Source organism: Engystomops pustulosus, chromosome 9 (genome assembly GCF_040894005.1).
Source record: "Engystomops pustulosus chromosome 9, aEngPut4.maternal, whole genome shotgun sequence".
Taxonomy (NCBI): Eukaryota; Metazoa; Chordata; class Amphibia; order Anura; family Leptodactylidae; genus Engystomops; species Engystomops pustulosus.
Genome location: NC_092419.1, coordinates 25,157,122 through 25,170,697, shown reverse-complemented (window position 1 = coordinate 25,170,697; position 13,576 = coordinate 25,157,122). Strand labels below are relative to the sequence as shown.

General features: G+C 39.4%; 2 protein-coding genes across 2 annotated transcripts; both read right to left on the bottom strand.

Annotated features, from left to right (window-relative positions):
• Positions 1 to 3,668: 3,668 nt before the first annotated feature.
• LOC140076418 (olfactory receptor 8G17-like) lies at positions 3,669 to 4,898 on the bottom strand. Its single transcript, XM_072122947.1, has 2 exons — positions 4,613 to 4,898; positions 3,669 to 4,225 (listed from the first exon to the last, which is right to left on the bottom strand). The coding sequence occupies exons 1-2, from the start codon at positions 4,896 to 4,898 to the stop codon at positions 3,669 to 3,671; spliced, it is 843 nt and encodes a 280-aa protein (XP_071979048.1).
• Positions 4,899 to 5,448: 550 nt separating this feature from the next.
• On the bottom strand, positions 5,449 to 6,366 carry LOC140076417 (olfactory receptor 2AP1-like). Its single transcript, XM_072122946.1, has one exon. It carries the CDS (start codon positions 6,364 to 6,366, stop codon positions 5,449 to 5,451), a length of 918 nt encoding a protein of 305 aa, XP_071979047.1.
• Between the last annotated feature and the right edge of the window lie 7,210 nt (positions 6,367 to 13,576).

Below are 13,576 nucleotides of genomic sequence, written 5' to 3'. Positions count from 1 at the left end.
GCGTATCCGATGAATGGGAGCAGATACAAGAGGAGACACGACAGGAGCATGAGGTAAAACTTTTCTTCAGTGCGTGAGGTAATAAGCTTGCATACTTATTAGCCATGCTTGCGTTTGATTTAACCCTTTCAGGACCTGGCCCTTTTTTGTATTTTCATTTTTTACTCCCCATGATCAAAAATCCATAACTTTTTTTTATTTTTCCATGTACAGAGCTGTGTGACGGCTTATTTTCTGCGTAACAAATTGCACTTCATAGTGATGGTATTGAATATTCCATGCCGTGTACTAGGAAGCGGGAAAAAAATTCCAAATGCAGTGAAATTGGTAAAAAAACGCATTTGTGCCGTCTTCTTGTGGGCTTGGATCTTACGGATTTCACTGTGCGCCCCAAATGACATGTCTACTTTATTCTTTGGGTCGGTACGATTACGGGGATACCAAATTTGTATAGGTTTTATAATGTTTTCATACATTTAAAAAAATTAAAACCTCCTGTACAAAAATTTTTTTGGGGATTTTGCCATCTTCTGGCGCTAATAACTTTTTTATACTTTGGTGTACTGAGCTGTGGGTGGTGTCGTTTTTTGCGGCTTTTGATGACGTTTACAATGTTATCAATTTTAGGACTGTACGACCTTGTGATCACTTTTTATAGAATTTTTTAAATGACAAAAAAAGTGCCATTTTCGAATTTGGACGCGATTTTCCGTTACGGGATTAAACGCAGTGAAAAACCGTTATCATATTTTGATTGATCGGGCATTTTCGGACGCGGCGATACCTAATGTGTTTATGACTTTTACTGTTTATTTATATTTATATCAGTTCTAGGGAAAGGGGGGTGATTTGAGTTTTTAGGGTTTTTTTTATTATAATTTTTTTAACTTTTTTTTATTTTTAGTACTTTTCAGACTCCCTAGGGTACTTTAACCCTAGGGGGTCTGCACGATCCTATCATATACTGCCATACTACAGTATGGCAGTATATGGGGATTTTACTCCTCATACATTACAATGTGCTGATAGCACATTGTAATGCATGGGTTAACCAGAAGTAGCCTCGGGTCTTCGCGAGACCCGAGGTTACCATGGCGACGGGTCGCCGCTCCCCGATGACGTCACGGGGAGCGGCGATCCTCGAAAAGATGGCGGCGCCCACGCGCCGCCATGCTTTTGAAGCCGCCGGCAGCATTGCCGGCGGCGATCGAGGTGAAAACACCCGCGATCGGTGCTGGCACCGATCGCGGCTGTTACCGGTAAGCCTTTGCTGCAATATGCAGCAAAGACTTACCGGCTATGGAGAGGGCTCAGCGCGTGAGCCCTCTCCATGCACCCGCGGCCGACCCGTGACGTGCTATTACGTCACGGGTCGTGAAAGGGTTAAGTTGTACATGAGGAGAAATAGTAAAAACACAAACTCCTGCGGTAGTAATTATCTACCGCAGACATTTCTTGAGTATGTGAGGTCATTTGGAGCAGTAATGAGGAGATATCGTGGGTTGTATAAACACCTGTGGCAATATTACTCTATTTATGGTAACACACAGCATCAAATAATGGTTAATGTAAATTAGAGCAGGTACATGAGATTTACAGACTACATAAAATGTGGTAATAATTCTCCTATACATTACATATCAGCCATGTTTTGCATTGTGTAAGTTAACTGGGAGCAGCAATGTGAGGCATGATACAAGGCCCGTACATGAATTTCTGTGGTAAAAATTCTCCCTTATTTGATTTGCCAGCTGGAAATCCGATTCTAAATGACATATGAATTTTATGTGGTAACATCAGTGTGAAATTGGATGCTAATCCCTTGTATACACCCATGCTTCCTAAAGCTCTATACCAGATCATGAAGTTACATCTATTTACTTCATCCTCAGTCTTCACAGGAACAGACTGGGCTTCACATACGTTTCTCATAAAATGGAGCCCTCATCTTATCTCTTTGGATAAATGCTGTTGACATTAGAGACTCAAAGTTGTGTTCTCTATTGATCCCAGAAATTTGGAAGAATCTCCGAAAAATTACTTATCATGGAAAAGCAGGAGAATACGTTCATAGTGACTAAAAACCTAACTCAAATTTCGAAGACCTGCCATATGAAATGCAAAATATAAGTCTGAATCCAAGGGCGTGTTCACATGGTGAAACCTTATGCGGTTTTTGACAGACCTGCACTATATTTTTAGAAGAATCCATGCAGATTCCGCCAATATAGAATAAATTAGGGGGTTCTCTGTGAAATCTGTCGCAAAGTTTGTAGTGTGTCTTCAGCCAAATCTTCTCCTAATGTCTAAGAAAAATATAGAATAACTTTTTATTTTTATATATTTGGGAGCGCAACTAGTTCAAAGTACAGGCGGTCCCCTATTTAAGAACACCTGACTTGCAAACAACCCCTTAGTTACAAACGGACCTCCTGAATGTTGTTAAATTACTGTATTTATCTGTAGGCTACAATAAACAGCTATAATAGTTATCAAAGGTGTCTGCAATTAAGCATTATTGATAATACTGGTTTTTATAACAATCCAACATTCTTAAAATCCAATTGTCTCAGAGAATAGAAAAAAAATCAATCTGGGGTTACAATGATAAAATATACAGTTGCAACTTACATACAAATTCAACTTAAGAACAAACCTACAAAACCTATTTTGTATGTAACCTGGGGACTGCCTGTATTTCAAGTGTAATTGCAGGCATTCAGCTTAGCGTCTTATTGTGCTGTATCTATCAGTCAGCTCACTCATCAGTAAAATAAAGTATAGCTTTTAGTACATTACAGAATTGTTTTCCAGCTATTAATAGTTGGGACTGTGGATACATAATAATGCTCCCTCATTCACATTAACCTAAAAGTTACTACAGAAGAAACCTGCTGATTTCCAGGAAACGTCACTTAATACTGAATATAGAGTTATACTGCCTCGTGCAGGTCAAAATGGATTATGACAATGAATTTTGGGGTTGACATTGTTATTTTAGGAGATGTTTATAAAGTTAATGCAACTGGCCCAAAAGCAAATTCTTAGCAACAGGATTACTAAACAACCTAAAGTGTGTATACGAGTGCCGTGCCATACATGGGCTGGGCTGTTCCCAGCACAAAAGCCAAAGCCAAACATAAAACTACTGTTACCTGTTCGAGAAAGAGGGATTGAAATGAGTTGTCCCTTACTCCACCCTTTTATATTCTCACACAGTATAATCCCACTTTCCTTTGGCTCCCATGCTGTTGTGTACCCCATATAAAATACCCACTAACATATAATACCCGCCTTTTTGTTTCACCCTCACATATAATGCCCCCTTTTATTCTAGTGCCCATTATAATATTTTATTTGGCACTCACCCTGCTCAAAATGCCCTCTTTCCTTTTGGTCCCCCTCTCCCTCTCATATTGTGCCCCCCTCATCTACCCCTCAAATTGTTGCCCCCTTATCTCCCTGTCATATTGTGTGCCCCTCATCTTCCCTCATATTTTGTCCCCCTCATTTCTCTCTCCTATCGTTGACCCTCATCTCCCTCTTATGAATCTATGTATCTGTTTTTCTACATGAAGACGTGATTTTAAAAAATACTTTCATCCTGTGTATCTACAATTTGACATAAAAAATAATAGGTTCAAGAAAATGTGAAAAAAAAATTATGATTAGCTTCTGCACAACTTAAGTTTCCGGTTTAGAGCAGATTTAACATCATTGTTTTTCAAGCTGTAGATCAGTGGGTTCATCATGGGAACAACAGCCGTGTTCAACAGAGAGAAAATTTTGTTGGATCCCATGCTACTCCCAGAAATGGTCACTATGTATTGTAAGACAATAGAAGAATAGAAGATGACAACCACCATGATGTGTGAGGAACACGTGTAGAAGGCTTTACGTCTCCCAGCACTAGAGCTTATTCTTAAAATAGATGAGATGATAAAAACATAAGGAGTTATGGTCAAGAGAATTAATACAAATACGGTCATGTTACCAAAAATTAGAATGTAAAGGTCAAATAGTGTTGTGTCACTGCATGTAATTTCCCGGATGGGCAAAGCATCACAAAAATAATGATCAATTATCCTTGACGTGTAACAAGTGAACTTTGAAATGAAGACACTGACTGAGGCCAGAAGACCACAGAGTCTCCGACTCATGATAGAGTGATAATGCAAAGCCCTACAGATGGCCACATAGCGATCATAACTCATAGCGGCCAAAACTGAGATCTCATTACAGGCAGTCCCCGGGTTACATACAAGATAGGGTCTGGAGGTTTGTTCTTAAGTTGAATTTGTATGTAAGTCGAAACTGTATATTTTATAATGGAAGTTTTAGACAATTTTTTTTCTTTGGCCCCAGTGACAATTGGAGTTTCAAAATTTTTGGTGTAATTGGACCAAGAATTATCAATAAAGCTTCATTACAGACATCTTACAGCTGATCATTGCAGTCTGGGACTATAGTAAAGCATCCAGAGAGCTTCACCAGAGGTCACATGGGGCAGAGGGGTCCGTCTGTAACTATGGGTTGTCTGTAAGTCGGGTGTCCTTAAGTAGGGGACCGCCTGTACTGGTTAATGCACAGAAAATACACAACTGGGTCATACAGGCCGAGGTAGAAATCTTGTGCTTGTGGGTTGTGAAGATAAATATCCTGTGCAGTGTTGTGGTGGAGCTGGAGATGTCTATCACAGACAAGTTGGACAAGAAGAAGTACATGGGAGTGTGCAGGTGGACATCAAGGCAGACCAGGAGTAGAACGATCAGGTTTCCCCCAAGACACAGGAGATAAATGATAAGAACCAGGAGAAAAATTAGAACTTGTACTTCGGGAACATCTGAGATTCCTCTAAGTATAAAAGCTTCTATCGTGGTCTCATTTATGGAAGTCATCGATAGATGTTTATATTTTCTTCCTTTTAAGCTATATCCATACACATCAACTCAACTCACATATTACAATGGATACATATATAGATGGGATTGGAACCTATTTGGCACAGTAATGTTACTTCTTTTGGCTAAATCTTGGACATAGTCACTTAAACTGTATGTTACTGTAAGTAGCCAATAGTCATAGTACCCCCTTCCCCCCGCAGTAGCCAAGTCACAGTGCCTCACAGTCCATCAGTGGCCCTATGAACTGATTGGAGGGTACTTTAGATTTTGGTGGCTCCTAATGATCTTACAAAGACCTCCATAGCTAGTAAAATAGGCCTACCAGACCAATGAACAGAAATACAATGATTGCTTTTTAAAAAACAGTAAACTTAAAGAAACACATGGTATCACCATAATAACAATTCAAAGAATCATTAAAGGGGTTGTCAACTATTAGCAAATAATTAATATTCTTTGTGTAATGAAAAGTTATTCAGCTTTCCGATATTTTCGAAGTAGAAAACTCTTATTCTTTGTGATTTGTCAAAAAAGTTTAAATATTTTATTTTTGTATTGAGCAGAAGTTGAGTTTTCGGCGTAGAGCAGATTTTACATCTTTATTTTTCCAGCTGTAGATCAGTGGGTTCAGCATAGGGACAACAGACGTGTTAAACAGAGAGAAGAATACGTTGGATCCCATGTTACTCCCAGATACTGTTGCTATGTATTGTAAGAAGATGGAGGAATAGAACATCACAACCACCATGATGTGTGAGGAACACGTGTAGAAGGCTTTACTTCTGCCGGCACTGGAGCTTATTGTTAAAATGCATTTGATGATAAAAACATAGGAAGTTATAGTAAGCAAAAGTAAAATAATCATGTTACTATTCCCAACAGTTAGGATGTAAAGGTCCAAAAGGGAAGTGTCACTGCAGGTAATGTCCCGAATGGGCAACACATCACAGAAATAATGATCAATTTCCTTAGAAATGTAGCAAGTGAACTGTGATACAAAGAAAACAGTTGGAATCATTTCGATGAACCCAAATACCCAGCTGACTAATGCCATCAGTCCACAGAGTCTACGACTCATGATAGTGTGATAATGTAGAGGCCTACAGATGGCTACATAGCGATCATAACTCATGACGGCCAAAATCGAGATCTCATTACTCATTAAAGAACAGAAAATATATAACTGGGTCATACATGCCAAGAGGGAAACTATGTTGTTTTGTGTTACAAAGGCAACCAAAATCCGGTGCAGAGCTGTAGTTGCGCTGGACATATCAATAATGGACAAGTTAGACAGGAAGAAGTACATGGGGGTGTGCAGGTGGACGTCAAGGTAGACCAGGAGTACAATGGCCGAGTTTCCAGCAAGTCCGAGGAGATAGATGAGTAGAATAAGAAAGAAGGTGAAAACATGTAATTCAGGAATATCTGAGATTCCATGAAGTATAAAGCCTTTTATCATTGTCTGGTTTATGAAATTCATAGATGGACTTGTTATTGTTTCCTATAAAAGGATACATGCATACACATCAGCTGACCCATGTTTTAGCTTGGTTGCTCCTTATCCCCATAGGGGGACATGTATCTTAGTTTTTGTTGTACAATTGAGACTTTTGGCAGGTCTTTTTTCTTGTGATACATGTTTAGTTTTTCCTGTCCTGGCAGGAGTGGACACTACCGTCAATTTTGCCCAGGATTTTGACGCACTCTAGTCATAGCCCAGAGAGATGATGACAAACGAGGCTGTGGTTACATGTGATGTTAACTCATGCGTTTTCAAACACATTACAACAGCGGAGAAGAGAGGATTTGCAATTGTATTGCTGTCAAAATGGCGGTTACAAAATGTCATTAATACAACCTACATGTTAACATTGTGTTATCACATGCATTTTATGAATTCCATGTTGACAGCACTGTAATTAGGCAAATCTGCTCTTCTCATCTGTTGTGATGAATTTGAAAACCCATGTGTTAACGCCATGTGTGACCTCAACCTTATAAGTAACCAATAAATTTCAATAAAATGTGAACGCACATGTTTTAAACATTTACAGCATGTGAAATGATTCCAATTTACATGTTAAAATAGGGTCTATGAAAAAAAAATCCTTCCTTTGCACCTAGCCTGGACCAGGTGCAGATTTGCACCTAAAAGGTTGCAAAAATAAACAAAAAAGTGATACATAAGTGAAAAGTCGCAGTACAATCTGGAAAATTAAAATACATAGGCACAAAGCGCAGACTAAGGAGTATTTGAAAAACGACAGCAAAAGTCTCAGTGAAAATTTGCAAAAAATTTTACAAATAAACTAGCAGAAATAAAGATATATGTCCCCCATAGACTTTAAAAGTTGACAGGCTTATTCCTAATACTGCAGTGTCAAGTAGCCCCATATTTTATTCTAGCCCTAGTTGTGTAGTATTCAGGCCATAGTATTTTATGTGTAAACTACCTGAACTACTAGACCTGAGCCACATAAGAGCAAATAGGTTGAAGGGTAAGTACAGCTTAGCAACAAGTTACAAGAAGCTAGAGAGCTTAGACTTGTCCCCTCATGTTCCCCTCTCACAGCAGACAGCTCAGTGTGATACAGGAAGTCTGGCTTCTGCCTTCCCTCAGCCAAGCACCTTCCTGCTCCCATCTCACAGCAGCCAGCTCAATGTGATACACAAAGTCTGGCTGCTGCCTTCCCTTAGCCAAGTCCCTTCCTGCACCCATCTCACTGCAGCCAGCTCAGTGTAATAGATGAAGACTGGCTGCTGCCATCCCTCAGCCAAGGCCCTTCCTGCTCCCATCTCACAGCAGACAGCTCAGTGTAATAGAGGAAAACTGGCTGCTGTTATCTCTTAGCCAAGCCCCTTCCGGCTCCCATCTCACAGCAGACAACTCAGTGTGATACACAAAGTCTGGCTGTGCCTCCCCTCAGCCAAGCCCATTCCTGCTCCTATCTCACAGCAGACAGCTCCGTGTAATAAAGGAAGACTGGCTGCTGCAACACTCACTATGTAACACTCATTTCTTATTCTTTCCTCTTCCAACATTGGTGTCAACAGATAAAAGAAAAGATAAATCTCTCACATATTCTCTGCATATCATTTTATCACAAAGAGGAATTCAGAACCCCCTGGCATAATCTAATGACATGAAGCACAAAGGGGGAAACAGATGAAGCTCATTTTCGCAAGTGCTACAAACATCTAAATATCATAATGTAAATGAGGTTGCAATTTCAAAATGATTTTTTATGAATTTAAAAGCTCAGTGCAAAAAATAACTACCATATTTACTCAAGTATAAATCAAGTATAAGACCCGAGTATTAGCTGAGCCCCCTAATTTTGCCACAAATAACTGGTAAAAGTTATTGACTCGAGTATAAGCTTAGGGTGTTAAATGCATTGGTTGCAGCCTCCCTGCACTAATGAAATGCCCAGCAGCAGCCTTCCACTTATAACATGCCCAGCAGTCACCACATAATAAAATAAGATACAGCCCCCCTCTAGTAATGAAACACCCAATGCAGCCCTCCCTAGTAATGAAATGCTGATACAGCCCCCCAGTAATGAAATGCCGATACAGCCCCCTAATAATGAAATGCAGTGCAATGATTCTGCAGCCCCTAATGACGAAATGCCCTACAGCCAGTCCCCCGTAATGATGAAATGTCATGCAACCAACCCTTACCCCACTGATGAAATGTCCTGCAGTCCCCCTAATGAAGACGTGCTCTGCTTCCAGCCCCCTCCTACCGATGAAGTGCTCTGCAGTCCAAAGGTGTATAAATATATATAAACTTACAAACTGCTGGCACTACTTAGGCGCTTCCTAATGCACCGAGTGGCTCCTCTTCCTTCTTCTCTTCGCATTTAACAGATCGGGCAGAGACGCGTAGATGTGCTCTGCCCGTCAGCGCACACTATGACATCATCACCAGCAACAGCGGCACATCATAGTGTGCACTGTCAAGCAGAGTGCACGGACACATCTCTGCTCGCTCTTTTTCCAGTGAAAAGAAGAAGGAAGAGGAGCCGCCCGGAGCATCAGGAAAGGTGAGTGTGTAAGATTATTTACTTTTATACACTTGTATATAAGCCCTGGGTTGGGTTTTTCAGCAAAAACTCAGGTAACAAGAATATACAGGTAAGTGCAACTTATTTTACATCCGTAACTTTTACAAATTTGCCACAGACTTACCTTACCGGATATGATCCACACAAATACCATCTACATGCTGCGTAAAAGGTCTGCATTGCACATTGATAGAGGTATGAAAAATAAGAAAAATGGGGATCCTCGAGCCGCGCTGGAAAGATAAGCTTTAACATTTACGTCTTGATAAAGTTAATAAAGACGGAAGATTTTGAACAAAGCCTTGATCCAAGAATCTTTCTAGCGTTGCTCCAAGGTCCCTCTATCCATTTACGTTATCTGAGGTGTCCGTACTATGGAGGAAGCCAGCAGCAGGGTCTGGAAGAGCTCCAACACTACTAGGTGAGAGCAATAATCTTAGTGGAGGAAAACATTTTATGGCTTTTAAAATACATTGATTCAAGATTACAGCAATATTAAGGGGGACCAGACATTATTTTTACAATTTTGCTTACATCAGTGGAGATGCAGGTAGTAAAGAATGTAAAGAGTGTGAGTTTGTAGAGGTGGTAAAAGGTCGTCTTCTGATGATGAAATGCAACAATGAGAACTTCTCAAGTCATTATTTCTATGGTAAACTAAATATAAAAATGATTTAAATTTTTCCCATTGCAGAAGAGTTAAGAAATCACATTCTCGTATATGCTGCCAAAAGAAAAATCCCTCATCCAGCTATAAAAGTAAAGCACTGTACATATAATAAGTCATTTACCTGATATTGTGTTGTAAAGGAGCAAGTAAAAGAAATGATCAAATAGTAAACATCCAATACAATGCACACGAGTCACGTCATGGTGTCACACAAAGGCAGATGCTTCTCTCTCGCACAATTATACATGTTCCCGACTCTAAGGATGAATTCTCATAGGGTGAGAAAAAGAGATAATTAGGAGAAGTGAAGAAGTAATGAAACTTAGGAAGCAAAAGTAAACTTGTAGAAAAAAATTGTTATTCTCTATTTGCACTTTTCTATTCAGAATGTTGACGAATTCATTAAACTTCTACAATGTATTTCAATGAAGGCTTAATGTTAAAGGGGTTGGCCACTTTACCTCATGATTTGTGTAATGTGTGTGTAAGTAGTTCTGCACCTCTTTCTTTATATGTAAAGTGAAGCCTCCTGTTACCTCAGCCAGACATTCCTGTCCATAAAATGGCTGCAGATGGAGGGTCATGTGATCTCTGTCTGTCTATAAACAATCACCCTGCCTGGACCTTAACCCCTTATCACCGACACTAGTTTTCAGCTCAATGACCAGACTCGATTTTTCAAATTTGACATGTCTCACGATAATTGGTTATAACTTCGGAACACTTTAACATATCCAGGTGATTTTGAGGTTGTTTTCTCGTGACACATTGTACTTCATGTTAGTTATAAAATTTAATTCTGAAAAAAAGTGAAAATTTGGCAAAAGTTTGTAAAAAAGTCTTCATTTTCCAAGTTTGAAATGTTCTGCTTTCCAGACAGGAAGTAAAACTACCCTAAAAGCTTAATAATTAACATTTACGGAATGTCTGCTTTATATTAGGATGATATTTTATGCATCCTCTCATTTTTTTAGGATGTTATGAGGCGCAGAACGTTAGGTGTGATTTTTCTCATTTTCATGAAAATTGCCAAAACATTATGAGGGACAACTCAGCTTTCAAGTGACTTTGAGAGGCCTAAATAATAGTAAAACCCCATAAATTACCCCACTATAGAAACGTGACCCCTCAACATATGTAAAACAACTTCTATTGAGTCTATTAACCCTTTAAGTGTTTCACATGTGTTAAAACAATATGCAATTTAGAAACTTTAGAATTTTTTTGGAAAATATATTCATTTAGGCAAAAACTGACTGTTTCAGAATAAATTAAATGATGAAACGCACTGCAACTTTTGATGCCCAATTCCTCCCGAGTGTACTGATATGCCATATGTGGTATTAAACTGCCGAGTATAGAATGAAAGGAGGCGCCATTCACAGCAGATTTGTATTGTCACATTGTACGACCTATAAAATTTTTTTTTTTGGTATTGCGAACGTATGAGGGCTTATTATTTATGGGATGAGATACAAAGTATAGATAATTCATTTGGGAATTTGGAATTTTTTCCCCCGCTCACTGTAACGTAAAAATTATATTTTATCTTTAGTCTCTGGTTCACTATGATTGTGGTGATTTACATAGTTTTTCTTATCTTTGCTCAATTTTCCTGAGCAAAACCAATATTGGAGAAAATTGCATTGTTTTTACTATTGACAACTTTTCAGGGCCATAACTTCTGTATTTTTCTGTTGTCAGATCTGGTTGAGGGCTTATTTTTTGCGAAAAGAGTTGTTCTTTTCAGTTGTATCATATTAGGGAACGTAACTTTTTTTTATCACTTTTTAGAACATTGTTGTTTGATGAAAAATTGTATATTACGGGAAGTTGTTTTTTTACGTCGTTCACCGAGCGGGTTCAATATTGATTTAGATTTATTGTACAGAGTGATATGAACGCGGTGATACCAAATATGCACGTGTTTTTGTGTTTTATATACTTTATTTGCATTTTATGTGTAACTGGGGTTAAGGGGTTAAACACCCGGGATCCCGGGTGGTAGTGACGGGTCTGGGCCGTAGAAAGGCGTCGCGTCAGAAGAAGTATCCTTAATGACCGCCGTATAAAGCTGATACGGTAGTCATTAAGGGGTTAATCTTATATTCATGAATACTTTCATAAGGTCCTGGCAGGACAATTGTAGGAAGCGTTCACGTACTAGTGGCCCATGTAGTCACGTGATATTCAGGAATTTGTAGCAGCATGGGAAGTATGTACCAGGTCTGAGGCACACAGGGCCAACGGCTACTCCTTTTCATCACATATTGTACCCTTTACAATTTTTGACCAGCCCCCCAAAACAATACAGCATTTCAAAGATATAATTCCAAACTGTCTCTATCAGTCCTGGTGTTTATAATTTTGGTTGTTCCCGGATCTGACCGTAAATCTATGGTCAGACAATTCCTGGGCAGACAAAGGCAGCGTACCGAAACGCGCGTCGGGGTGTCAGTCATTCGGGAAGAGGCAGGCGCTTGCGGAGTGCAGGTAATATACACTAAGTGCTCCTTTATGGTGTTATATATTGCACATATAGAAAGCTGATTAACATTTCTTTTTGGCACTGTAAAGCTATGGGATGATACAGCAATCGAGGATATGCACTAAGCACTTTCTTTACTTCCCATGTTGCCCATGTAAATGATTGTTACTTTCTTTCTATCAAAGGAATCATTAACATCTACTATTTGCAGTATAGAACACAGGTTGTGATAATGCTACGTGATTTACTAGCATGAGCCCTCAGTGTTATTGATATGATGTACTTGTCAGTATACTTTGTACTGACAAGATATGAGGTTTTAGATTCTGTGATTGTAAATTCCGTTTTTCCCGCTAACCCTGCCCTGATGTCGTTGTGTGTCCCTCCAGTACAGTGTACTGGTCCAAACTCTTTTTTTGAGATACCAGAATAGTCAAACCCCCCTCCCCACACACATTTTGGAAACTACGCCCCTTGACAAATTTATCAGGAGACATAGTGAGCATTTTAACACCACAGACGTTTCATGTAACTTAATTCATTTTGACTTGAGTAAGGGAAAAATTTAAGGAGTTGTCCAGAGGTTGAAAAACATGGCTGCTTTCTTCTAACAACAGCGCCACTCCTGACTATGGTTTATGCTGGTATTGCAACTCCACTCCATTCATCTCTATGCTGCTGAGCTGCAATACCAGCACGAAACATGGTCAGGTGTGGCACTGTTTTTGGAAGAAAGCCTCCATGTTTTTCAACCTCTGGACAACCCCTTTAAATTTCTTTTATAGAACGCTGCATTGGATTTGGATTTTGGGTGTTATGTCACATTTATAGAGCCTCAGAGATACCAGAACAATAACCCCACCCCCCCTCTCAAAGAAATTAGTATGGGTATAGTGAACATTTTAGGCCACAAATATTCCATTTATTTATTTTCCAGAGATGAGGATGGTAAAGAATGGATCTATAATATGTATGAAGTACATTGGGTGTTCATCTCTAACCATAACCTTTGAAGAGATTCTTTCTATATTTCCCATCAGGTCATATATATGTCCCTGCCAGATGTTTCTGGAAATTATGTTGTGTTATTGGCCAGAGCAAGCTTTACATTTTTTAACATGTACAAATAAAACAAAAACGTCAGCTTAACCCTAATGACCAGGCCCTTTTTCGTTCATTTTTCACTCTCCGCCTTCAAAAATCTATAATTTTTCTATTTAAAGTGTGTGTGGGCTTGTTTTCTGCACAACAAAATGCAATTCATAGTGGATATACAGTATAGCCTGCAGCCCCTGAACCTCCAGCATATAGCCTGCTTCCCCTGCCCCTAGTATATAGCCATTAGCACCTGCCCCCCCCCCCCAGTATATAGCAGCACCTGCCCCCCGCAGTATGTAGCAGCACCGGCCCCCCTGCAGTATATAGCCTGTAGCTCCTCTTT